Source organism: Lates calcarifer, linkage group LG11 (genome assembly GCF_001640805.2).
Source record: "Lates calcarifer isolate ASB-BC8 linkage group LG11, TLL_Latcal_v3, whole genome shotgun sequence".
Lineage (NCBI taxonomy): Eukaryota > Metazoa > Chordata > Actinopteri > Centropomidae > Lates > Lates calcarifer.
In genome coordinates this window covers 15,847,340-15,875,303 of record NC_066843.1, presented here as the reverse complement: position 1 = coordinate 15,875,303, position 27,964 = coordinate 15,847,340, and the positions used below count along the sequence as shown (strand labels likewise).

At 38.8% G+C, this 27,964-nt stretch overlaps 1 protein-coding gene across 4 annotated transcripts in view; it reads left to right on the top strand.

Moving 5' to 3' along the window:
• LOC108881108 (myocardin-related transcription factor A) overlaps positions 1-27,964 on the top strand; it is an 86,709-nt gene that overhangs the window by 43,231 nt on the left and 15,514 nt on the right. For 2 of the 4 annotated variants that reach the window (XM_051073668.1, XM_051073669.1), the window contains 5 exons: positions 4,647-4,822; positions 19,303-19,368; positions 25,547-25,602; positions 26,155-26,230; positions 26,351-26,512. In XM_051073668.1, the coding sequence (XP_050929625.1) occupies positions 4,684-4,822; positions 19,303-19,368; positions 25,547-25,602; positions 26,155-26,230; positions 26,351-26,512 (499 nt within the window). In that variant the 5' untranslated portion in view covers positions 4,647-4,683. Of the gene's footprint in view, positions 1-4,646; positions 4,823-13,398; positions 13,857-18,995; positions 19,059-19,302; positions 19,369-25,546; positions 25,603-26,154; positions 26,231-26,350; positions 26,513-27,964 lie in introns of those variants that run through there. The other 2 variants (XM_051073667.1, XM_051073670.1) reach the window with 2 other exon arrangements.

The window sequence follows — 27,964 nt, the reverse complement described above, 5'->3', positions numbered from 1 at the left end:
TTTTGACTGAGCAGGTTCATGCAGTCAACATAAGCCTGAGTATGAGCCGTCCTTTTGTTGATTTCTCTGTTTAGGAGCTCATCTTTTTCTTTCAGCTCCTCTGTGAACTGGCTCTCCATCCTCCTCAGTTCATCCTCAGCCCTCTTAGTCTCCTCCTCCGCCTTCTCTTTGTATTTGTCCTCCTGTTCTCTCTGGTCTTTCAGAGCCAGCTCCAGTTTTAGACTCTTCTCTAAGACGTCATGTGTCTGCTCTTCACTCTCTTTCAGATCTTTTTCTTTTTGACTGAGCAGGTTCATGCAGTCAACATAAGCCTGAGTGCGAACCTTTTGGTTTCTTTTTTAAGGAGCTCATCTTTATGATTGAGCTCCTCTCTGAGGTGGCTCTCCATTCTCCTCCAACCATCCTCACTCCTCTTGGTCTCCTCTTCCACTTCCTCCTTGTATTTCTTCTCCTCCTGATGTTTCTCTTTTTGAGAGTCAGCTCCCATCTCAGGTTTGACTCTAGAGCTTTACCTCTCAGCTCTGCACTCTTAAGGGCCTTTTCTTGTCTATTGAGCAGGTCCAGGCAGTTGACATAAGCCTGAGTACGAGCCTCCTTTTGTTGACTTCTCTGTTAAGGAGCTCATCTTTTTCTTTCAGCTCCTCTCTGTGCTTCCTCTCCATCTTCCTCACTTGCTCCTTAAGAGCCTTGTTCTCTTCCTTCACAGCCTTTATCTCAGAGATGGCGGAGTAGAGGGCATCTCTTAGGCTCTGTACAGTCTGCTGCAGCTGTACTACAGCAGGGTTGAACTGTGCTGCCCTGTAAAAGGAAGCAGTGACTTGCCTGTAAAGGGGAGCAGCGACTCGCCCGTAAAGGGGAGCAGTGAATGGCATTTGTCCAAATGCCTGAAAAATAGAAACATACATGTAGTTCAAGGCTAAAAGTCCAGTCACACCTTAACACAACATGTACACTTATTTATACAATTGAATCTACTTTAGTCCTAAGGACAGGACTCCTGGAAACACTCCTCAACACAGAGCTACTGCACTAGAACTGCTATTCTGTTAATACTGTTCACATTGTACATTTTTTAGACAATTCATATTCACCCCCCACTGTTATTTACAGATCTCTATACATATGCACATTACTCTGCACTTCACTGTTTTTCTGGTTCAATCTTTAACTACATCTCGTTGTCTCAGTGCTTGTATTCTGTGCAATGAGAATAAAGTTGAATCTAATCTAATGTAATCTGCCAAGTATCAGAGGCACAGTGAAGAAAAAAAAGTTTCTCCAGGTCAAATGAGAAAATCTTACCAGGTGTCTTTGTGGGTCCATTTGTTGTTGAGTTGCAGCAAAGACAGCAGTCACAGTTGTTAAAGTAGAAGTTGAAGTTAAAATAGTGGTCGTCGATATCAGTTGTCGTCGTTCTATAACAGTTGTACGTTCGTTCACCAAAGACAGAGACGGTACTCGGTTCAAGGTCATGAAGGTAAATGAGGTTTGTTCTGTAGATCCAGGCTTCAACCAGAATGTACAGTATTCTGTCAGAGTTCTAGAGTGATGATGTGATAACTGAACATTCTCATCATCTGTTCTAGTTATAGTTCATCAAGATTCTAACTAAGCTGGTGATGGCATTTTACAACTCACATCTGATTAATTTTGAACATCCATTAAGTAATGGTAAAATGGTAAAAGCACTATGAGAAAATGTTGACACTACATTTTCATTTGATAAGTTCAAGCACAAAATCACCAACATCCTTTATTGGTAACAAGAAGTGAACAAATTTTCTTCTGTCAAAAACACACAACAAATCAGTGAAGAGAAAAGCTCCATAAGCTACAAAAGATCCTGTAACTTCAGTGTCTGTTCATAGTACTGTACTCTATACTCTATATCTGTGGCTTATGATCTATGTTTATGTTTTAGAGGACCTCAAAGGTAAACTCAGTGTTACTGTTATTGACTAAGTTTAAATCACTTCAGTCGATACAAGTTGATTTTCATAACACTGAAGACACATGGTGTGTTGTTCACATAATGATCGTTGATAGGCTGTTACAGTTTTAAAGTCACCCTCCATTCCAAAATATTTTTTTCTTATTGTTAGTTCACTTGAATGTTCAGCCTTCACTATGCAGAATGATGGATGTCAGTTAAAGGTGCACAGGTGTAAAGTACAGGTATACAGTTAACATCTGAAGTATGTGGACAGTTTGTTGTTCGGGCTCTGAGTTTCAGCACATTCAGCTTGAAATAAAATACTGGATACTACATTAAAGTGCCAAGTCTCAGCTTTAATTTGTGTAGGTTTCGATCACCATAGACTAGATAACTGTGTGGGGGATATAAACTTTTAATCACATTGGCTTCTAAGAGTGTGTGTCCATACAGTGTTTTTACTTGTAGAAAAGTGCTAGCAGGGTGCTGGGGAATGCTACATCCCAGAGTTTCTTCAAAAAAAAAAAAAAAAACAAAAAAAAAAAACCCTGGCATTGTGGCCTTTGCTTTTTATTACTATTTGTTTGACACTGTTTTTTTTCCAACATGTTTTACCAACAGGAGGATGTTTGGCCCCGTACTTTGTATGGATGAGCTTGTTGCTGATTGAATTTGAAATGTTCACCTGACAATATAAATGACAATATAAGTTAACAAAAGCACATAATGGTTAATGGTGGGGAAAACCCTTATGTTGTTTTAGCATCAGTCCTTTAGCATTATGTGTGTATGACGTAGTCATTATGAGCATACTTATAAGCCAAGGCAAGCAACAGTGTAGTTGTTAAGTAAGAAATTCAGCAGCAGTGCTAAAGGAGGGCCAGCAGACTTTAGTGCACCCGGGGGAGATGTCAGGGCCTCAGATCAGTTGTCATGTCAACAGACATTACCATAACATTTTTGGGGGCTGCTTCAGGAAGGAAAAATGAGATTTATTTTTAAGTCTGTAATAGTGCTCGCAGCCATTAACTGAAGGTCAATGTTCCCCTAAAACACAGAAAAAGCTGAAAACTGTTAATGGAAACTGTGATGGAAATGTTTTATCTTGGTGCTTTTTGACTTATATGAAACAAGTACAAGGTACAGGATATGTATGACGTGTGTAACGCAAAGTCAAACACCAATTTGAGAAAAATTATCAGTTTTTACAAAAACATCCCATAAATAATAGACTTAGGAACCAGCTACTTTTAGTTTTAAAGTGATGACAAGTAGGAGACTTGAACACCAACACATATTTTTTAAATAAACTGCATTTAGTTGTCTGATTTAGTTTTCTGTTCTGGTGTACTTTTTTAGCAGAACCGTGAGTTGAGCCCATCATTGTAATGGTTTTGTCTAACGGTGGAAGAGTGCACAGACAGTTGTGATGTGTACAACAGACTGTAATGTCAGGCAGTACTTCATTTGACAAAAGATGTGATCTTTTTACTTTCTATTGATAAACATAGTTGAGGAAAATTGATGAGTGAACACTTACACAATTGCATTTTTAACCATCAGTATTGTATATTTTTAAATCTTAACACTGTCAGAATAATACTAATACTTTGTTATGACAAATGTAACCAAATGTAACTATGCAAATATTAGTTTATATATTATTAGCTTATTACCCACTTGGCAATAATTGATAGTGTTTTCCTTACATAGATGTTGTAAGAGTGCACTAATCACATAACATTTTCATGTGGCTCTGATACATGAGAGGGATCAGTCTTATAATCTGAGCAAAGTCTAACTCACACATTGTCACTAAGTCATTGTGGGATGTCAGCATGCATGAAGTCAGACACTGGGTCAATACCAGGCCTCAAGCCTGATCAGTACTGGATCTACTTCTTTTTTTTACACACACACACACACACACACACACACACACACACACCTCTAACATTTTTGACAAGGGCTCCTAAATTAATAAAGAATTGTAGTGAGTGGCACATGTCACAGTGTAAAAACAGTTTTCTGGTAACATATTGGCCACCATATATACTGATACTGCATATATATAAACTTTTAATCACATTGGCTTCTAAGAGTGTGTGTCCATACAGTGTTTTTACTTGTAGAAAAGTGCTAGCAGGGTGCTGGGGAATGCTACATCCCAGAGTTTCTTCAAAAAAAAAAACAAACAAATGCAATTTCATAAGGGGGGGTGGGGGGTGGGGGGGTAGCCATCAGGGATTACCTTTCTTCTCTGAGTAGCCAGTGGTTGATTATGTAATGTGTTGCCACAGAGTGTTGTGATGTTGTTTTTTCTACACAGCAACTCATTGCCGTTCCAGCAATTCTCTCTATTTATGATGAGTTGCCAGTGACAACACAGCAGTGGACCCTTTGCTGACGTTAAGGACACCAGGGTGTCTGTTACCTCTGTTATATTTTCACTGTTAACCCCTAGGCTCATATTACTAGGAATGAGTCATTTAGAGAGAGACAGAGAGAGAGAGTGAGTGAGTTGGGGGGAAAGATAGGGATGGAGCTGAAACTCACACAGAGGAAAAGAGAGAGGGAGAGAGAGAGCATACAGAGTAAGAGAGGCAGAAGTAGATGGGGGGTAATATATAACATACTATGATCTAACACTAGCATAGCATTTTATGGGTGATCGTGTTACATTTGATCTTGAAACTTTTTCTTCACATTGTAGGTCTGTCTATGAGCCTCATGCTACTATTCTGGTAACCATGGAGACCAAGTGTGCAGAGAGACCAAATGCAGATGCCTCCATCCCCAGCCCTCAGAGTGAAGCTGTGGCCAATGAGCTTCAAGAGTTGTCCCTGCAGCCTGCCCTCAACCTGCTGCCAATCAGAGACAGGAGGAGTGGTGAGTTACAGATTTGTCTTCATAAGAACCAAATAAAAATGTAAATAAATCATGTTTAGTTGTCATGTACAAAGATACTAGGATGAAACATGGTCCCATTTGATTAAATTCCTGTATTAAGTATAACTAGTATAGTAGTTCTCTGTATTTTAAGAAACTGTGTGAAGACAAGTGTCAAGGAAATGTCCCTAGAGGGAGACAGGGTGTTTGGGTGTGAAGGTTTTTCCAGTATGTGTGGTGCTGCTGGCTGAGAGAGTTTACATTTCAGACATATTAGGACTCCCTTCGCATTACCTCATTGTAAACAACAAGTGCTGTCTTCTACCAGGCCCATACTCCACTCAGAGAAAAATAGTGTACACACCATTCATTGAAGTGCTTTCCTTAAAATGATGCTTAAATGACAAAATTTAATGATAAGTACAAATTTGAGGTACTTGTACTGTACTTGTACTGTATTTTTTCATGCCACTTTATTCCTCTTCTTCATTAGGGGGAAATAAAGCATGTCTTGCGCCTTTTTGACACCTTAAGTGACTATTATTAAGTTATTATAAAGGTTCAAATTTTTGCATTCAAAAGAAATTGATAGTTTGTAAAATATGATGCTTTGCTACAAGTTAAACTACTCATCTGTATATACAAGTAGAACTGAAACATCTGTAAGATGAATCAACAGATTATTTTTGAGAATTCTTAGAAACCAAACAATAAATCGATTATTACAGGAAAATAATCAGCAGATTGACTCACATTGAAAATAATTATTAGTCACAGTTCTGTACAATAGTTACAATACAATAGTTAAAAACTTAACTCCACCTTGACCAACTACAACAGTACAATGCTGCTTACACATCAATGCATGGATAATAAAACTGTGATATTATTATAGTGTAACACAGAACATTTTCTGCATCATACTTTTAATACTGTGTTAAAAGTCAGGTCACTGTGGCTACACAAAATATGCTTTTGGCCATAACTTAAGAATTAGGATGCTAATTTACTGTGACTGGACTGTTTGGTGGAGGCATACAACTGTGAGACAGTAATTCTAGTTTCACAGTTAAAATGTAGAATCCTGTAGCTGGAGGCATTTAGCTGGTGTCTTGTTTTAGGTCTTGATAAAGCAGTAATCGCAAAGAATAATGTCCGTGTTTTATGTGCAGCTGAGATACTGATAGAAAAAAAACAAAAACATGTCAGTCAGGAAATATTGTAAATATACACGAATAGAGTTAATGATTGACCCTAAAATTGGTCTTTGTAATGACAAACTGTCCCATTGTTTGAAGGTCTGCTGACACAGCTGGTCTGTGCGTGTGTATTAGTGAGTGCTTCACATGGAGACTGTTTATACAACTTTCTGTCAACCCAGCGTGGTCAGGTTTTACATTTTTCTTTATATTCTGAAGTGAAAATAACCCCATGTTAGGTGAATATAAACAAGTACAATACAATAATCTTAGTGGTATTTACAGCACTGTTTCTCCTTCACGTTTTTACCTCTGAGTGGAAATTTTGACGCATGAGCATTTGACCAACTAAAGTAAACTGTGGAGCGAAAATAAATATTTAATATATGTGGAGAGATCCAGATAAATCACAATAAAATGTATAAATGATACGGTGCCTCAAGTCTAAACCATTTTCCGTTGAATGGATAAAGTTTTATCCACAAGAAAAAATCTTTTTCTCCTTCTCTTTTCCTCGGAAGGTCACAGCATAGAGATCTTATGTTTTGATTTTGTGCAGTATCAGTATACCTGTTACAGTAAGTGCACGGCTGACTCAGTAATCTGAAACATGTGGGGAATGACGGCACCAGTTAGATCAGAATACACTGTTAAGCCTTTGTTTGTCTTCAAAAGGTGCATATCTCCACCTTCTGAGCAACAGAAGTATTGCAACCAGCATTTTTTGTAAGACTGAAACAAATATGAATCTATGGTGTCTGGTTTAACAGTTCATGAACAGAATCTGATAGAGTTAAAGTTCACTTATAGTCCCTTTCGAATCCCATTAATCAGCCTGGAATAACTCTCCTGTAAGTGCCACTGTGTGTGTGTGTGTGTGTGTGTGTGTGTGCAACCCTAGACACGGTGTGCACAGATGAGGAGGTTCTGGATATAGCGTTGTGGCCAGCTGGTGCTGCTATTTAAACCAGTGGGAGCAAGTACAGAGGTTAAGAGGAAGGAGAGATGTAATATCAGAGGAGGGGTTGGTTGAGGGGGGTGAGGTGAAGAAAAGGTATTGGCTGAGGAAATGTATTTAAGAAGAAGAAAATAGAATCTAAGGTGGAATGAAAAACTCCTTTGACCTAATTGCAGTGTGCAGGTTTTTTTTTTTTTTTTTTTTTTTTTTACGTGATGGTAGTAATTTAGGCCTGGCCAGTGTTGCACACAGTTGCAAATGTCCAAATATTAACAAATAGTTCAAATTTGAAGAAAAAGTTTTAAAAAATCGTGTAAACTTTCGTTTTTTGACCCACAGTGCAATTTAATAAAAATTCATGGCCACAAAACACCTGACACTTACGTTCGGTACACGTTGTGGAGCTGCCAAAATATGGTCATATTATTTTTAATAGTTTGCAGGAAAAGCGGGATGGATCTAACTTATTCTGCCTTTGGTTTTTCATACAAACTTCAGTTTGACTGACATGTGGATCAATAGTTAATAACTACTGTTTTAGAAAGAAAATAGAAAGCGGAGAAATACAGATATGAGACTGATAGAGTGGATATATTTGAGTCAACAGCTAATTTAGAAAAAAAATTGCTCTTTGTATGAATGATATGGTCCCAGTGGCTAATAAGAATGTTGATATGTGTATTTATTTCATGATTACGAAGAGAGTCTGTATGTTGAATGCAGAAATACGTACAACAGAAATATGATTATTGAACAGTTTATCTTCTTCACATGCATGACGACTCCACCAGGGGGTGGAGGAGTCAGGGCCACAGATAATTTGACACTTGTTTACAGCTTTCTCTTGTTTTAGGAAGAGCATAGGTTATGAAACTGGAGATGAGGTGCATATATAGCAATAAATAAGGGGAAATATGATAGTAAAAATAGTTTAGTTATTAGCCATAGTTTAGTTATTAAAAATTAAAATATACTCTGGCTCATTTTAATTCTTTATCAGTTTAAAAAGTTATAGGTGACCATGATGCAGCTTTTCATGACCCATGCATCTAGAAAAACCTTCAGTGCCTCAATGAATTTTCAAAACTGCTACCACCACAACCAAACAGCAGATCCATGACCTCTATATGTCAAATAAACTTCACCCTGCTACAAGTGGCATTAGCGTAATGTCTTGAAGTGAGGATAACTAATTTTCTGTGGGCTGTAGCCTCAGAGCCTCATGTAGTAATGAGCTGAGAAGTGGTTGGGGCTCTCTCTGAAGGTTTTTAATGAACACACACATTGACACATACGTTTACAGCAGCTGCTTTTGGCAATGACCTCTTTTGACCTCTAGTCTCATCATGTCCTCTCTGTGACATAACAGCACATTCTTTTAATAGATTCATGGACTACCTCAGCATACATGACAGTGAACAATGATGAACTCATAGCCAGAGATGTTGTAGGCTAATGAGGTTAAACACAAAGATCAGGCAGTACCTTGGCAGAAAACACTTACGATTTTATACTGTTTTCATAGGATATACTTTGCACAGGGTTCATTGACCAAAAAAAGTCTGGTCGTTGCAGTTATAAGCCACGCCTCACCAAATCTCAGGTTGGTTGAATAGTCCATCACTTTGACTCAGTCTGAAATATCTCTACAACTGCTGCATTGTTTTTCATTAAATTCTATACAAACATTCATGGTCCCTGGAGGATGAATCCTGATGACTTAGGTGATCTCCTGACTTCTCATTTAGTGCTACCATGAGGTTGACATTTGCAGTTCAGGGTGAAATGTCTCAACAACTGTTGGATGGATTACCATGCACTTTTGTGCAGACATTAATGGTCTTCTTTTAAACACCAGTGCTACTCTACTGCCGTTTTGTATGGGGACTGAAGGTGCTCCCTGGTTTTTAGTCCAGTTACTTGCAATGGGCTGCCTTTATGGCAGAAATTCTATGTGTGTTGAAATTCATTTACCTTATTAACGTTATTCTTGACCAGTAATATCAGTGTCCTGTATACTGTGCTTGAAAGCAGGATATAGTTTTCCGCACAGTGACTGCTTGTTAATGTTTGTTATCATGTTTCCATTCAGGAAGTGCTTAGTGTAATCCTTAGTGTTAATTAGACTCATCTAATTGAGTGGCACTAGCCCAATAAGCTTGCTGTAATAAAGTGCACACTGTGTTCCTACAGAGGAAACTTTAATGTTCTTTTTCCCAATCCAGTAACTATAGCAATATGTATGCTGAAATGTAAAAAAAAAAAAAAAAGACAGTATACACATTTTTTGGTTTTAGATGACTGAATATGCGTCATTCTTTATTGTACAGGGACAGAATTTCTTTCCTCCAAAAGAATGTTCTAATTATGTACTAATTACAGAGAAGACAGAAAAAGTGTTGAATTGACAAAATCCCAATTAATTCTTTCTAATGAATTCCTCAACAGCAGTTCAGCTGAACATGCAAAAATGTGAAATGTAAAATATTTCCAGTAATTCGTAACTAATGAAAGAACATTTACTTGGTTATAATTACAAATTTTCTTTGAAGGAAATTCCTAATTTTCCTATAATTAGTACCAAATTACATGACTCTTATCAAGAGAAATTATCAAAAAATTATTAGGAAAGAACAAACCTGTGAAATAAACCAGCTCAGTTATGCATGACACAAAAGAAATGTTTCAATAATAATCTGAAAATCTTTACGTCAGTGTCCAGTATTAGCTTTTCCTGAAGCTTTCAACCACATCCCGTGGTCCTCACCACTCACTGTGCACAAATAATCCATGCTAGGATCTCATGGTGACAGCTGAGTCAACTCTATGATGGCTGAACAGGCACGGTGCGCTGCTATAGACCACTGGATTTTGCTGAAAGGTCTAGAAGAAGTTAGTTAACAGCTCAAGTAATTTTTTTTTATTTTTTGTCAAATGCTGAATAACAATTAAAGACATGTTCAGGCATCTGTATATTCAACACCCCTACCTGAAAACAGAAAATGCCCAACATTCAAACTACAGTTATGGCCTTAGTGGATCCAAAGCTTTTAATGGTTGAGAAAACTCTCCAAACCGCAACAGATCTGTTTCTGTTTATTAATAAACAGCGATTAACATCTGCCTCCACTGATGCAGCAAGACCAAGCTCTGTGGGTGGGAGAGAGGAAGAGAGAGATGGAGATTTACAGTCCACTTGGAGCCCTTAGCAATTTGTTGGCTTTTATCTCAACATTTATGACTGATATGAGGACACACTCTGTAGAGACTGCAACAGACTCAGATTTATACAAACAAAAATGTGCAGATGCATTTTTAGATACAGTTTTACTCTCACTGTTACATAAATTATAAAGACACATGAGTGTGCGCAGAGTTAACGCACAGATACACACTTTATGAGAAGAAACAATCATGCACACCTTCACATACACACACACAAATACACAGCAAAGCAGGATTATCCCTGCCAGCGTTTTGGTTGGGGCCTTATCTGAAGTAATGGCGGATCAGAGTCCTGATTCGTTTCCCCCACTCTTGTCAGACTGAGGAGTTCTTTGCCTGGGGACACCACATCTTGCATATTAACACACTCAAGCATCAAGAATGCACACATGGACACATCATCCTGTATATTTAGCACAAATATACAGGATATATAAATATACAGTCTTATTTGTATGAATCAGCTGCCACTGACCAAAATTTACATTTACTAAAGCATGCACTTTACTGTGTTCCTTTGTTTTCAAAGCAGTACCGTCACTACATTATTCTTTTTCATCAGCATAATTTGAACATGACAAGCACCGTCGGTTCATTGTGATGCTAACCGACAGATGAGAGGAGAGTGCTTAGTTTTTTTTCACCTTGGAAGGGCCTTCTCTCACCCTTTAATGTCATGTCATATTATCTGATGTCACCTGGGACAGAGCCTTAATAATGGAGATGAATGAAACTGTCAGTGGATGGGAGCAGGTGTTTTATAGTGACATGCAGGGAGAGGAGAAGACAGTCCAGCTGAAAGAGAGAGATAAAGGCACTTTAAAGGCAGGCAGGCAGGCAGGTACGCATCATTGACTTGAAGAAAGAAAACAGATCAGCTGGTAGATGCAGTTATGATTTCTTTTTATTATTATTATATTCCCCAAGTTGAAGTCACCATGGTTAAATGTTGAAGCCAGTGCAAACAGGACTTGCACTTTATTACTGCTAGATGCAAAGACAGAAAGTCAGTTAGTTTTTCCAAGAAATGATGCTCTTAATATCCATTTCATTTCTTCTTTTGTGTGTCCTAGTAGCAACACTGAAAATCTTTGCTCCATTAAAATGACATAAACATTTACAGGAGCTATTTATAAGTTTTGCTACATTGCTAAATAGCCAATGTTACCATTAACAGATGTTTACTAACCAGTCTAGGAGAAATGTTTCGAGTTCAGCAAACTTCATTTCTTTACTCACCAAGAGCTGTCTCCATAGGTGGAAAGCGATGCCAGTGTTTTCTTCGACTGAAATTAGCATGCTAACCAGCTAGCCCTGGCCTAGCCAGCCCATCTATCACTATGATGTTGACTCACTGTAGTGTATAGTCTGCCCTGAAGAAGTAGCTCATACAACATATTCTAACCTCTTGCAGCTCTGTGAGGCTGTACTTAGGCTCACAATGACAGTGCTAATATTTGTATAATGTAAGCCATGTTCACTTACTTACCATTAGTATTGAAAGTATTAGAACAAATTAACATATTGACCAGATTGCATGAGAGGAAATGTAAGGATGATCGAAGGTATTTCTGTTCATCTTGATAGGGACACGTCCATGTGTACCAAATTTCTTGGCAATCTACCCAAAAGTAGGATTAATCCTCTGAGCACTATGCATATATGCACAGAATTTCATGGCAATCCATCCAATGGTGGTCAAGACATTTCACTAAAAGCCAAAAATATTAACCTGCTGGTAGCACCACAGGAAAAGTCAGGTTCACCAAATTCAGTAGGATTCCGGTTCTGCTCGAGGTTTCTGCCTCTTAAAAGGAGGTTTTTCCTTGCCGCTGTCGCCTAGTGCTTGCTCATGGTGGGATCTGTTGGGTCTCTCTCTGTAAATACCTATTTTAAAGAGTAGACCTCATTTGATATCAAATTTGCACCTTATGAATTGATATCATATGATCAAGTCCCTTCTACCTTTTCCCTTTTACCTGGTGTTTTGATCAAATATATGATAATGTATTTGGGTTTCAAATACATAAACAGTATGAGTTAAGTTTCTTAAACTCAACAATACTGACAACAGTAAGGCCTCTTTCTTTTGCATTTGGTCAACCATCTAAAGAATCACTGAAATTTGTGGCAGTTAGTCTAAAATCAGTTTCACCCTCTGTGATGTTTCATGTTTTTGGTTCAGCATTTCCTGTAATTTCATTTGTGTTACAATCTGTGACATCTACCAGGTTAGACATTTTAGTATCACAAGCAGGACAATCAGATTCCATTAGATTTAGCTGAGCTTGATTATCTGTGGTCCTTGTCTGAAGAATGAATCTGACTCATGAATGTGAGCAGCAGCTCAAACTGTTCATTCTTATGCTTAGCTCTTCATGCATGAGTAGCTGCTGCCAATCAAATGCCACCATATAAATATTAAATGTAGTTCATCCATAAAACTGTGACTTTTGGAGTAATGTTGCTGATTCTGGTTGCATTCATACTCATAACGAGCAGCAACATAGTTTTGCTTGACAGAGGGCCAAGTCTCAGATTCCAAGTGATCTGTGAATCTTTGGCTTCCCAAGTTGTAACAGTATTGTTCTCTTCTGTCACACTAAACAAGTTATAATGTGATTAGACACCTTCAGATGTGGTTAGGGGGAAAATAAAAACACAAAAATTTGACAGGTAGGCAGACAAACAGCCAAACAGATCAAGGGGAAAGCAGACAGAGATGTTAGCGGGCATGCAGAGTGGCAGCAGGTGTTTTGCTGTTTGTGTGTGTGTGTGAGATGATTTTTAGGCCTGAAGTCATGACGGTAGAGAGGTGCTCACACAGGTGCATATCAATGACACCACACTGAGCTCAGATCAGCAGTGCTAAGTGAGAGGAATTTGGTGAGGAGGAACAGGGCGCTCTGTGTGTGTGTGTGTGTGTGTGTGTGTGTGTGTGTGTGTGCATGCGTGCTTGTGTGTGTGCTCGTGAGCGCCTGTTTGTGTCTGTCAACGGCTGAGTGACTGAGTAGAGCAACAGCTGTGACGGACTGCTTGATCACGGATTCACCGACATTTGACACACACATGAACACGCACACGCATCTTAGTCAGTCCTGTAGCTGCAGCAAATACAGCAGAAGCTCTTTAAAGCTGTGCAGTAGCTCTGATAGCTTTGTATTCATACAGTCGTTTTTATTTTACTGCTGTGATACATTTCTAGAGGACACTTTTAATGTTTAAACTCAGTCTAATGAAGGATTTTTTTCAAAAGAAGAGGGTGGAAATGCCTGTTCTGAAGAAAGAGAGAAATCTCATTTGAGGGTCCTTGATTTCAGAAACTTTGTAGGACACTTGCCTTGAAGAATATTCCTTCATTTCACTTATAACAACTTTATCCAGCAATTTGGCTCTTGTCAAACAGGATTACCTTGCTCTGTTTTGTGGATGTACAGACTGTGGCCGACCACCGGCATCTCCTTCTCATTGTCATTATTTCACGGATGTCTCATTCAGAGAAATAGTTTGATCACAGTCGCCATGCTTGAACACCTGCCTTGTGTCCGCATTGACCCTGCCCCTTTCAGGCCTCAGCCAATCAGCAGCAACATGGATGAGAGAGCCATACGATTTGAGTTAGAGCGACAAGCCTGTCAGAGTCTCAGACAAGGTGGGATACCTGCACATGTACATGAAGATTTGCATAGTCACTCTTTCAAAACATGCAGTGTTTTTAAAATGTATATAACATGTTGACATTGACTATGTTGGTAGTTCTTTTGAAGCAAAAATGCAATAATTTGCCAAAATGTACACACAGGTGATATTTATCGGTTTCTTTGCATTAGAAAAGGCATAGTTCAAAGTGCATCGACCGCTTTTAGAATAAAGGACCTCTAAAGAGTGTCGTCCAGGTTTATTTTCTGGGCTGAAGTGTTAAGTGGATCAAATTCTCTACAAGTGGCAGGGTTACGGTTGGGGCTCAGCCAGCCTGGGCACACCGCACTTTGCCTTGAGCACATGAACTCAGCAACCTGTTGTCTGTAGCTCCTTGGGTCTCGGACCAAAGTAGCTGGACGGAGAGAGCAGTTTGGACGGATGTAGGAGAGGTTTAAACTCTGCGAACCCCAAGAGACTTTCAGAGAAGTCTAAAATTTATTGGCATGAATTGACCCAATAGCTAAAACCGCAATTTCAAGTCATTTTTCATTAGAATGTTTTTAAAACTTGAATAATATCTCTTCCATGACCTCTGGTTGGCCCTTGGTTTTGGATATGTGTAGGTTACAGTATGTTGAAACAAGCGCTTGTTAACAGAAATGAGATTTTTACATACATTTTATGTGTTCTGTCATTAGGCCTTTATTTTTAAAGCATACTTTTACAGAGAGACGTTATTACAGTTACACTTGGGACAAACCTGAAGACTAGCTGAAACTGACTTGACTTGAACCACACTTCAAGATTATTTCCGCCAACTCGGACACATTCTTTGTCTTTGACAGTTGGGAAAGTGCATAAGCCTTACGACTCAGCAAATACAACAGACACTGAACTCCACTTCAGTCATGACTGAATTCTGCCGGTAGATGACCCTGTAAGTCCTGTGACTACTGTTGCGTGTTGTTATAACAAACAAACAGGGGAAGCAGCTTGCACCGTTTTTATGCAGTGACATTTGAAAAAAGGAGATAAAAAAGCTCAGAGTTTGGGTGAGGTCCAGGATGGAGAGGCATGTGCAGCTGTAGCGCTTACAGAGGGAGGTGGAGGTGAGTGAACTTGGTACAAATTAAGTTGACTTCAGATAAAGCTTTTAATTACTGATACAGCTCAGGCGACACACAAGTGAGGTCATTGGTTGCCCACCATATCTACAGAAATGTTAATGAGAATGACTGGCAGCGAATGGATTTGAAGACTTCAGATTAGAATTTTTACACATCACACACTATATGATTTTATCTGGATGGTAACAGACCTGGTCCATCTTGGTCCATTCAGTCATTACTAGCCAAAGTATATGCAGCACTCCTAATGTGTGTCCTGCGCTTTGGCATTAGTAGCAGAATTTTGATTGATGAATGATGAGCTGGGGTTTCTCAATCGATTTGGAATTCATCTACAGTGAGTCGCATTGTTCCTTCATTCTTACCAAGCGTACCAACAGAGCATGCTTTTTTTTCTTTGTGTGTCAGCAATTTATAGTAATGGTCCTTTTAATTCATCTGGCTGTCCTGAGGGATTAGGTTCCAAGTGGTTACAACATGGACGCAAATAGAAAACTGAGTAGGAGAGAATGGGGGAGAGAGAGGAGGACCATAGGTTGGGGGCAGAAACAGAGAGCACAAAGTACAGTAAGTGCTGTACTACAGTATTAAAAAGAGTTGAAAACAGAAAACACTGGCAAAAACTGCAATACAGAAACAGACAGCTAAGGAATTTTTTGTTTTTGTTTTTGTTTTTTTTTTTGTATAATGATTTTCAAAGTGGGATCATGGAAACAATAAAGCTAACAGATACAATAGATACACATGGGTCTGAAGAGTTTTAATGAATTCCTGTCAATAGAAATGTTGACACGGCTGAATGGAAAACTGAAGATTGTAAAGAAAGAAATTAAGATAATATCTGGACCACAACTGAAATATTGCTTGATGGACACAGAAGATAGACAGAGCATTACTACCACTGTAAACCCTGGTGCAACAGCTGTCGAGTGTCAAGTTGTCAGCCCCATATGTGCTGTACTGTATATATAGTATTTGTCATATCCTTAATTGTTCATTTTCAGCTTACACTGCATTGTGTCCAAGTCCAACTTTTATTGTCTCCAGTAGTAAAAAATTGTCATGGATTGAAGCAATCAATCACAACTAAGATGCTTAAAACAAATGAAAGCACACTTGCAAACAATGGCCTGAAATAAAATTCCGCACTATTACACAATTCATAAAAAAACGTATACATATATAAAATACATACAAATGCAAATTAGAACTAACGTTGTGCAGTTATATGCCTCCGCCAACCAGTCCAGTTGCACTTGAATTGAATTCTTACCAAAAACATGTTTCATGAGGTCACACTGACCTTTGACCTTTGTCCACCAAATTCTTCTCAGTTCATCCTTGAGTCCAAGTGAACACCTGTGCCATATTTGCAGGGATTACCTCAAGGTGTTCCTGACATGTTGCGTTCATGTAAATAGAATGGCCGGACGAACAGACAACACAAAAACATATAAAGAAAAAAGTTAAACAGCACAAAATACCTACAACCAAGTACGCAGGTGACTGTTTGGGCCCGCCCCTTATATACAGCCGCAAGTTCTTGGTAACTTTAGAGACAAGGAGTCCTTAAATTCAGACATGTGTATATGTGGGCTCACATACTTTTTTCTAAGGTGTTTACATTGATTTATTTACCTGATGTACTACTAATCAAAGATTTCTCTGTATTGTAGCTTGCATGTTGTTGATTCCTGTATGGTCATTAGAATCGTTCTTAGTCTGCATTAAACTGCTGAAGGTGAAGTGAAGGTACACTTGCTGTTATGTCGTAGCATTTGAGCAATGAGCACACTTTCCCAGAATAGATTCTGTATCAGCACATTGCATCACTTGCCTGTCATCTCTTGGCACAAATCATCTGCCTCGAAAACAAGTGTTTTGTTTGTGTGCGCCTGTGCGTGTTTGAGTATATAGTGAGCGTGGGCATGCTTCATGATTGTGTATGTATAATCGCACCACACAGCCATAAGTGGAGGTATTAAATTGTGTGTGATTATTTGTGCGCATTCAATGTGCACTCCTGTGTACGTTTGTGTGTGTTTGCAAATATTATGCATGCTTGTAGTGAGTATCTGTGTTAGTGTTTGTTTTGTTAGTCTGCCCATGTTTGCCTGCAGGAGCCAGTTAAATCTTTCCTGCTGCCAAGGCGAGAAACTGCACCATCCTGCGTCAGCCACGTCCTCATTGCAGAAATCAAAGGAATATGAATGTTTTTATCTCAGGCTACTGTAGGACACGCACAGGGACTGTCTGCAGATTCTGCTTGTAATGGGCCACAGTGACAGAGCCTGTTCTCATTATTAGTGAGCAGAAAATTCATGTAATACTCAAAAACTAGAACACACAAATCTTTTCTATTGTGTAGAAAAACATGAATTAAAAGTCAAGAAGGTAGAGTTTAGAGTGTATATGGGCTTAACATACATGAAAAAGAGGAACTGGAGGTGAGGTGCATGAAATAGATTAAAACTCTTCCTGTTCTTTTCTGGAGGGAATGTATGACAGAGCTATTGTTGCTTTTAGTCGATGTGAGAGAAACCAACAGAAATGAAGACAGTCGTGTTTTGGTTGATGAGGGATAATATCTGTTGGTGCAGGGATGGGCAGAGGATCAGGGGTATATGGACCAGAGGATTAAAGAAGTAAATCTGGGAAATACAGATTTTCTTCAGTCCGACAGTGGTTAGTGCATTTATTCAGTTTAATGTGATTTCAACTCTCTGACTCACTGGGCAGCCAGCTTGCCTTCATCCTTCGTGTAAAGAAGAAATAAACATTAAAAAATAAATTAAAAGCTTAAAAGCAATCATTACTGAGCTGTTAGTACCTAAACTGTTTCCCAACATAACTTTAAAGCAGCCACAATTAATATTTATCGACCAAATGACTGTATGTATTCTGTGAAAGGAGTGCACATGCACATGAAGAGAGCTTTAGTGTCTTTCAGCTCAGCTGTATGTGTATCATGTTCTTTTAATCATAATGTTAATTATTATTATAATATTATTGTAATTATTTTTATATATACGGAGTCACTTATCTGGTTCATGCCGCCGTTTGGGTGCAAATCCTGTTAGCTGACTTTATGAACTTTTACGGATGATCAGGTGACACCATGTGGGGTCTCAGCCCATGATGTAGGAACGCTGTGCTGAGGAAAGATGAGCTACAGTTTGAATGTCATTGGGGTGATTAACTTCAGCCCAGAAGGTACAGCAATAAATTCTGCCTTTATGGATTCGTCCTTTCATATCAGCTCTGATCAAACATAATGATCCATCAATGACAGGAAGAGGAAGTTGTACTATTTTGCTTACAGTGTGTTTCCTCCATCAGAGAAGATTTGTGCACTTAACCGTGCTTGTACAGGAAATTAGGAACTATTATGTAATTGAATATTACCATGTAAAAACAACAAACTGTGTGCATGCAGCATGTAGCAACACCTCAGCCACAGTTCTGCAGTGTTAAGGTGTGAGATAATATTGTAACTGCACATGGTCAGGGTGTGTGAAAAAGAGCCCTCTACCCAAAATGTTTCCAGATGCAGTATTTTTTACACTTTAATGCTGATTTCATGACCCAGATAGAAGTACGGATCTGCGGAAGTCCTCAGACTTTTTGCAGATATGTTTTTTTTTCACTGAGATCATGTGAGGTAGGATGAGAACATAATGAGTCAGAATAAGATGGTTTTATGCTGAATCTTGTCTGTGTCTGAGCTCTCGGAAATAGGACGGAAGAATAATACCTGTGGAATAAATAATTAAAATTAATAAAAAGCAGGATGATTAAAGTTGTATTCAAATATGCATGTATATCTCTTTCCTTTATCTCTCTTTGTCACACTTTTTATATTTCTGTAGTGATGAGATGTGACAAATGCAGAAGTCAAGTCTGTGTGTGCTGCTACTTAATCAAATACTTGAAACAGGAAACTGTTAGTGCGTCTCTGCATGCGTATTTCCCTTCCCTTTGTAGTATGTAACATAACATTTGTACGTCTTCTCACAGAAGACCACAGATTTGATCACTAGCAGCTAACAGGGGACATAAAAACCTCTCTGTAGAGTACCTTCCATGTAACAGTACACCATTATTACTTTTATTGCTGCCATACTTCACTCACAGGCATTTTTATTTGATGTTTTTTTTTTAAACTTGCACCTATGTTATGAGTAATGTCACTACTTTTGTGGCTTTCTATGCCTGGGAACAGACAGAGAGATGATGTATTGTCAGTTTGACAATGCAGCCCATTCATTCTACGGTGACAGACTTTTGTTTCTTCTTCTTCTTTTTGTCTTTATCTATCTCGGTGTTCAGTTCTCCAGCTGAAGCTACAACAGAGAAGGACCAGAGAAGAGTTGGTCAACCAGGGAATCATGCCACGTAAGTAACAGCAAGATATTTTAAAGAAAAATGTCGACATGTAAAACATGGCTGATGCACCAATTAGCATCACTTTGTGTAGTATCCCAACCACTCATTCATGGAACATGCTAAATTTTCTTAAGTTGAAGAGTGCTAATGAAGTGAAAGTGGACAAAAGATAGAACATATGGTATAAGGCTTTCGGTAAATTCGGTTTCTATAACTCTGACACAGGATATGAAGTTTGTAGTTGAAGCTGTGTACAATGTTATTAAATAATGCAAGGTCAGCATTAAGCATTGTATGTAAAATAATACTTACTCACTACATTAATTGTATATTACATTTGAAAAGGGTAAAGTTGGCTTTTCTACCAGAAGTGATGTACTGAAGTAGCTTGTTTTACTCAACTTAACAGTCCAATTCCAAACAATAATCCAGTTTACTATGACAAAGCAAATATCAAACACCTGAGAGTCCGGAAACAAAGAATGTTTTGCTTAAAAATTATTTAAACATTGATTATGGTAGTTGATGCAAATTGATTTTCTGTTGACGACTAATCTATTAAATAAGCATCCTCACCAAAACGTAAAAGCAGCAAAAGAACATTTAAAATGTTAAAGAAGTAACATATAGAACATATAAAACACTTGTATAGAGCACAATACACTACACAAGTAAAAAATAGATAAAATACCAGCATAAAACATTAAAACACATCACAAACTACTGTGGAGCAAGATTTGTGTCTCAGTTTGTTTAACTTAATATATCATTTCCAGTTTTAGCCTCTTTAGCTAATGAGGGTAGCCTAAATAATAGAAGCACTTCTCAGGATAATGCAAGACAGTTTAACATTCTCCATAAACAGTTTCAACAAAAACTGAACACATAACCTTCATTAAGGGAGGATTTACTGCAGGGCTGTTGCATTAAACATCAGTTTTAGCTACATGTACTTAAACCGAGTGCAGTCTATCGTTTTCATGATTTTGTTTCAGGCTGAGGGTTTTTTCATTCAGTCAGCACTATCAGTACCTATGAGAATCTGCTTTAGTTTTTGCCTCATTATTTGCTTCACAACAGTTTCTGAAGTGATCTGAATTGTGGTTAAGATGATGCCACCGTCTCATGGCAGACAACAGTTTCAGTCTTCAAAGTGGGGTGAAGTAAGGTCATACCTCAACTGCCATCATGAGCATCCGTTAACTGTTTTTTATCTGATCAAAAGACTTCCCCTTGAAAATCAGATGCTTTCAATTATAGCTTGTTAGTTCTGCTCATATTCCTTTGGCCCAGTTTGACTTAACTTCTACAGATCTATTCAATAGAACATGTTTCTGCACTCTTGAGCACACTGATAAATGTTTTTATATCACATTAGGACAGATACTGGAATTCATAATTGATCTCACAATAGTCTGACAGTTTATTCATTTTCAGTTTTTCATACGTTGTCACACAGGAAGTGTGTTATGCTGTGTGTCCTATCAGCTAGCATTTCCTAATATCTGTTCTTGTGGTAAATTGTTTAGTAAGCTGCAACTATTTTACATGCTCACCTTTCTATTGCAGAGTTATATTCGATTCTGCATCACAAATACATTCACACTCTATTTCCCTTTTCTGTTACAACTAGCCGTTACAATACAATAACCAGTTCTTATCTTTGTACGCAGACAGCATTAATAATGAGTGTGGCTCAGACTTCATCTGGTTGGAGAACTACATGAAAATGATGCAAGAGATGCAAATTAAAATTTCCAAATCTTGACAATGAGGGGGACATTGTTGACTTTCCTGTTATTTGTGGAAAGAGCATATACATGAGTATGTAAGAGAGAGAATGAAAGAGAGACACAGTCTAGCTGTGATCAGGCCAAGTGTGACCAGAGGAAGTGTTATCACAGCTTTTGTCTGTCTTGACTTGTATTTCTTCTGCCCTGCTTCCTCATAGAAATCAAAATGGTGCGTTTCAGGGGCAAATATTAAGGTCACAGTGAGGCTGATGATGAGGGTCGAGTGACTGATTAAGAAAGTTGGCTCAAAGTTGTTTTCATCAGGTAAACGCTATACTTCAACTGCTGGACCCTGTGGTATGGTGGTTGTTGACATGTCATTGACAATAGTATTGAAATGCTGCCTTCACACAATTGTCAGAGTTAAAGTAATTTCCAGTGTCAGTTCCAAGTTGTAATTGCAAGCAAAGTCACAATGTTATCATCAGCATGAGCAAAGTACATTGTCAAAGGTCAAAAAAAAAAAAAAAAAGTAAAAGGTTAGTGTCCAGTAATGTGTGAGAAGCAGTTGGACTGACAGCTGACATCTTGAGTTGTCCGTATGACGCTAATGCTCACAAGCTGTTAACATGGGTATCTTGGCCATCATTTCCCATCTTGTAATCCATGCATTGTTCTTCCTTGTCAAAAACCGGCACCTACATTACCCACAATACAACTTGACTGCTGACAATTTGGTCAGAGATTCAGGTGCATTATGCTAGTAGCAGCTAATATAGCCTCAAGCTACTAGCTGCAAAGCAGAGATCAGGAGCTGCCTGAAGAGGTCTAGAAAGCTCACTTCTTTGTATCTCAGGTCCTCATTCCTCTTTTCCCATTCCTCCTCTTTTTACCACTCTACATGCTCAGAGCTCACCCTCTTTCTTTATATTTGACTCCCTTTTTTGCTTTCTATACTCATTCATTTTCCTCCCATTTGCCCCTTTTTCTGCTGACTTTTGCAACCTCAACTTCTAGCTCACTCCTCTTGCCGTCTTTTCACCTTCTGTCCACCTCCACTTCACCGACCATTTTCCTCTCCCATTTAGTCATGAGAGTATTTCTCAGAACACCACATCCTCTTCATGTCTTTCATAAAACATCAGACCACATCTCAGAGGAAGCACCCTCCCCCTCCTCCCTGCTATCTTTGAACTCTTTGAACTCTTTTTTATTAGCTTGTAGCATGATGCAAACATGGGCATTTCTGGGCACTACAACCCCAGTGATTCTCCATGTCAGAAAGCACTGTTTTGAGTGGCATTTGTTCATTTCCTTCTCTTTCTTTGTAGTTGTTGTTTTTCCATGATAATCATTAATGATATGATAATCATAATGAAAATCGGCTGATTCCAGTCATTGTTGCCTGTCACCTAATATGCATGGGTGTGTGTCTATAGCTGCACATTTGGTTTCTTGAGGCTGTGGTGTGTGGTAGAGTGTGTTGTAACACAGTACTATACTAAGCCCAGTGTGATACCCTACCTAGCATGTTATTTATGCACTCATCAGAAAAACACAAATGCAGTTTCTCATTTTATACTTACTTACATGTGCTTATCAGGTTGACTACACAAAACTATAAAGCACAGGTGAAGCATTTCCAAAGAATTGTTAGCAAGAACAATTAAAAAAAGAGACAGAGCAGATAGTTTACCTACATTTAGTGGAAGTGGTCATTTAATTCATTTTAGTAAAGTGTATTTAAAGTGAAAATATGAAGCTTTAGTAACACATTTGTTGAATTTTCATGAACTTAGACAGTGATAATAGCAAAGTCACTGCTATTTCTGAATGGCCATGAATGATTTTAGTTAGATCAGATTAACCATGACACTTGGAATATACATTTTATGATGATCGGGAACATTTCTCAGTTACTCTGACAAGTGGAGTGACAGCTTTTTGCTTTGCAGATGATATTCTACTGTATATGAGTTGTGCACATATGTAAGTACCAGTTTTACACTTACTGGTAGAGGTAGAAGGACTCACACAAAGTTCTCACGTCTGAAATGGCTACATGTATTGACAACAATAAACACTTAACATGTCTGTTGAAGACAGTCGTGATATTTTAGTCATTAAGTAGCAAAAGGAGCTATTTGGTGAAGTATACAAATATAGTTTAGTCAGTTTAAACAGCTGACGTGCAGAACATGAAAGTAAAATACAGAGGAGTATCTTAGTACCACCAAGTCAGTTAACACACAATGAAAAGCACTTGTCAGCACAGGACTAAACTCAAAATTTAAAACCACCACTGCAGGGAGTGAAGCTGTTTTCAGAGTTTAAAGGACGGGAATGCTGGTTAGCTTTAGCAGGGTGGCAAGAGGCCATGATGGAGCCACTCACGCACATAATAGGGCCTTTTCTCTCTGACCTCATCCCACAACTCTCTATTTCCTCCCCCTCATTTGCCCTTCGGTCTGTTATTCCATTTTTCTTCCAGCTGCCTCTCTCCATTTATCTCCTCTCCCCGTCCTCCCTCAATCTGTTTTCTGATTCTCCATCTTCTTCCTATCTATTTCTATCCCTTTCACTTTTGCCCCGTCTCCAAAACCTTACTCTGTACTCATCCATCCATCCTTCCCTCCATCCCACTGCTCCTTTCCCATGTAGCTGACTGACAGGCTGGTTCATATGCCCTCAAGGGGGCAACATAACCCCCTTGTGGATGGGTGAGAGGTCTAAGAGGGTTGATGTCCCCAGGGTATGCAAGAGTGAGTATGTACCAGCAGTGTGACAGTGCTCAGCGACGTGAACTGAGGCTTAAGCAGGTACCAGCAGTCTTGCCCAAGGGTTGCTAATCCAGTCACACCACTGGTGTGTATGTACAGCCTGTGTGTATGTGTGTGTCTGTGAGTCTGCGTACAGTCAGAAAGTATTGAGACAGCGAGACATTTTCAGTTGTGTTAGCTCCGGCACATGGGATCTGAAATTAAATTGTGTCTATGGAATTAAAGTGCTCTCACCTTTAATGTGAGGGTCTTTACTCCCATACAAACGATATCTTCGCTGGTCAGGTTTTCGCTACATCCATCTTCACTTCATTGATGCTCAGTTCAGTTGACGCTCTGTGATTGACTCAGCAGTCACAAATATTGCACTGCTTGGCCAAAATTTCTTGCTTGTCTTGTCTGTATGTTTAAGATGATTATAATGTCTGAAAGTTGTCTTACAAGGGGCTACAAATCATACACCGCTCACCCAAATAGATGTGGACACTGACCTTGTCTGGTATTAGTGTTTTCATATCTTAATACCTTCCCAATATTTCATTATATTTCATTATGTTTTAGTAACAAAAGCAAGGCAACTCAAGGCATTTCTTACTACCTTGAAATATATAGTTTGTGTATTGGAGCTTGATTTCACCAAACACTTGCAGCCTTTACCTATTATGTTCACTCCTTAATCCTCCTGCAAAAAGTGTCACATTGACATTATACCAGTGTTTAACTTATTTTACAGCCTCAACCACTTTTCGTTCATTTAACTTATCTGTCCTATCTTACTGCCTTTGCTTTAGGGGATTGGTCAACAAATGAACATATGTCATGCATGAGAAGTACAATGTACAGCTCCAAAAAAGACAGCTTTATATGTTTAACTGTCACTGAGCAGATAAAATCTTCAATTGTGTTTACAAAATGCAGGTAAATTTTACCTCTATACGTGTGGCTCTGATACCAAACAATGGAGATGCTGCTTTTCAATAACCGTCCTGAAAACATATTCTTACATGTAATATAACATTATTTAATAGTTTGAGATTGTCTTTTGTTTTTGGCCTTAATGTCTTAGAGACAAAACTGTACTGATATGCTGAATTTAACTCAGCATGTTGGTGTCATCACAACCCTTTAGGCTTTTAGGTTTCCAGTACCACTAATCCCTGGGTGTTTGCATAATCATAGGCCTACAGGAAGTCTTCCTTGAGTCATTTGTGAATGCTGAACAGCTTCCATAAATTCCATTGCTTTAGAGAGGCTCCTTGAACTGGAGTCCATCTCATTAGATTTCTTCTTGACTTGTGATTTTTGGCCTTTTACAGAGCCTGTTAATGGCACCAGTGCCCAGGCTATTATGCATTTTATTCTATGGCTTAGAAGCATGCAAGTCCGTACAGTGACAGTTATGACACTGACATGGAACTCCAATGTGAGAAAAGGAAAAGCTTTGGTAATATGAGAGCAATAATCCTCACCACCAGTAAACCTATTCAAACTGAACTGAAACTGAACTGAAGAAGCAAAGAGCCATTCAAAGCCATTTTGCTCTCCATTTCCCCTCAGTGGTATGAATGTACACACTGCCATGTTAATGCCCTCTCTCTTTCTCTCTCTCTCCCTCTCTCTCCCTCTCCCTCTCTTTTTCTCCACTTTTGCACTGCTGTCTCTTTATTCCTCAAGCACTGAAAAGTTCAGCTGCCTTCCATGAACAGAGACGGAGCTTGGAGCGAGCTCGGGTGAGTGTGACACCCTCAAATCAATCACGGAGTCAAAACTGGACGAATTCAAGCGAGACAGCCTGTAATTCTCTGTTTTGTAACATGTCACATCATTACAGTGACTCTTGAATAATCATGTAACAGAGAAAATGCTAGAAAAGAGAAATAAGTGCTGATATGGCCATGTGCACAGAAAATGAATACTCTTTTTGGAATATAAGGTTCAGTGTATAAAAGTATCCACAAAATCAGGGATTCCCAGCTTGCTCTTGTACTATAGGGAGTATGTCTGCAGTTGCTTATGAGTGCATGGAAAGAATGTGGAGTAGCTCAACTAAAAAAAAAAAGTACATATAATATATATCTTGACATATTGAGTGAGCTCTAGCACAAACACACAACAACCATTAGCAAACTGACTGAAAAAATAACAATGAGATAAATGGTTAAAATAGTTAGCTAAAAGAAAAGGATAAATGAATGAGATAATTAAATGTAATGGATAAATACTTGGTGAGAAAACAATTACTGAAAAATTCTAATGTGGTACAAATTTTTTTCTCTCTTCAGACTGAGGACTATCTCAAGAGGAAGATCAGGAGTCGACCGGAGCGATCTGAACTGATCAGGATGCACATCCTGGAGGGTAAGTGCTACACAGTGCCTCTCATGTTTTTCTGGAGCTTAGGCCAGTTTGACAAATAACTTCTGAGGATCCTAGCACATTGGTAAAATTGTCCATCATGTGGTTTGTGGGTGTTTTCAGAGACGTCAGCAGAGCCATCACTCCAGGCCAAGCAACTGCAGCTGAAGAGAGCTCGCCTTGCTGATGATTTGAACGATAAGATCTCCCACCGGCCGGGCCCCATGGAGCTGATTCACAAAAACATCCTACCTATTCACTCCAGTATTAAACAGGCCATCATAGGTAAGTACTATCATTATCAACAGCTAGCCAGGCTTCAGCTGACATTTGAAGTTTCTCCTGAATATGCAGGTCTCTCAGGTCAGTCATGGGTTTCACCTTGTCCCCTAATCTACAGAAGGTCCAAGCTTGAGAGCACCTGTAAGTTAGTTGTAGCAACAGCCCTATTTTTGAAGTTAATCCAGTGTTTCTACAGTTTTTCACCAAATGAACTGTTTCCTGGGCTGTTGCCAGTTCTTTGGCTGGACTGTAATTCACTCCTCTCACAATGATTTCTGACTGGTGGAGCCAATTATAAGCTTAACATACGCCTTGAATTATTCATGATTGATTACAGTAAACTAACCACAGGCTTCTTCACCTCAAACACAACAACAATACCAGCATTGTGAGTAATGAAAGCTAGCTTCAGCTTTAACTCTTTGATCTGCATTACAGGAGTTCTAGTCATTCTTTGAAATGGCCTTAAATGCTATCATTAATGAAGGTCAACTGAGCTGAGAAAGGAGTGAATATTGGTCTCTATTTCATCAGGTAGTTGAAAAACATGACTCTAATTAAAGACTAATGTCATCCATGTTGCCAGGGTGTATACATGGATAATAGTTTCCTAACACATTAGCTACTTTGATTTCCTATTGGCCAATCATCTGTCAGCTTGTTTTGCTGTTTTTCTGCCCCCTAGAGGCCACAGCATTCTGACTACACCTTTAAATAAAATAACCCCTGTAGATACTGTATTTAGAGGAAGGAGAAGTAATATAAATTCAAATGTGTAATATATCACAACACACCCACACTTTTAGGCTCCTGACAGGATGTCCCTCCTGGCCCCCTCCTCCAGCTATTATGAACATACCGATGTTCCCTCTCAGATGCCACACTCGCAAACAGGCACCCACACAGATGCCTCACCACACACACTTAAAACAAATACACACATTTCCATCCAGTACGTACACAGAAGCATGTCACACACCTGAGTATCCATGCCTCATATAGCCTCTGCTGTGGGTTTAAAGAGGTTAAACTAGGATATGGTAAATCACGCATGCTCTCATCCCTGTTTGACAGACGCAAAGTAAAGACACCTCTTCCCCTCTTACTGCTGTCAGCTTTAAATAGCCACAGTGTCTGTTAATAAAACCCATTATCTTTTATTAGGGAGAATTACATACTAATTGAAGAGTTAGGTCTCTAAATGAATGAATGTGATTTTACTCTGTTGTAATTTGGGCATTGTGACAGATATAATGACCCCAATTTCATCTTTTTCCATTTCAACATCAACAATAAAAGAACCAAAGGAGCAGTACTATCTAATTTTTATTGTATATCCTTGGTCCAGTGCCAGTGTTGTCAAACATAAGAGGATGAGATCAGAGACAGTGGGTCCAGCTGCTTGATTGATGTGTGGGAGGAGGATTGCTGAGATTCAATAAGATACAGTGTCAG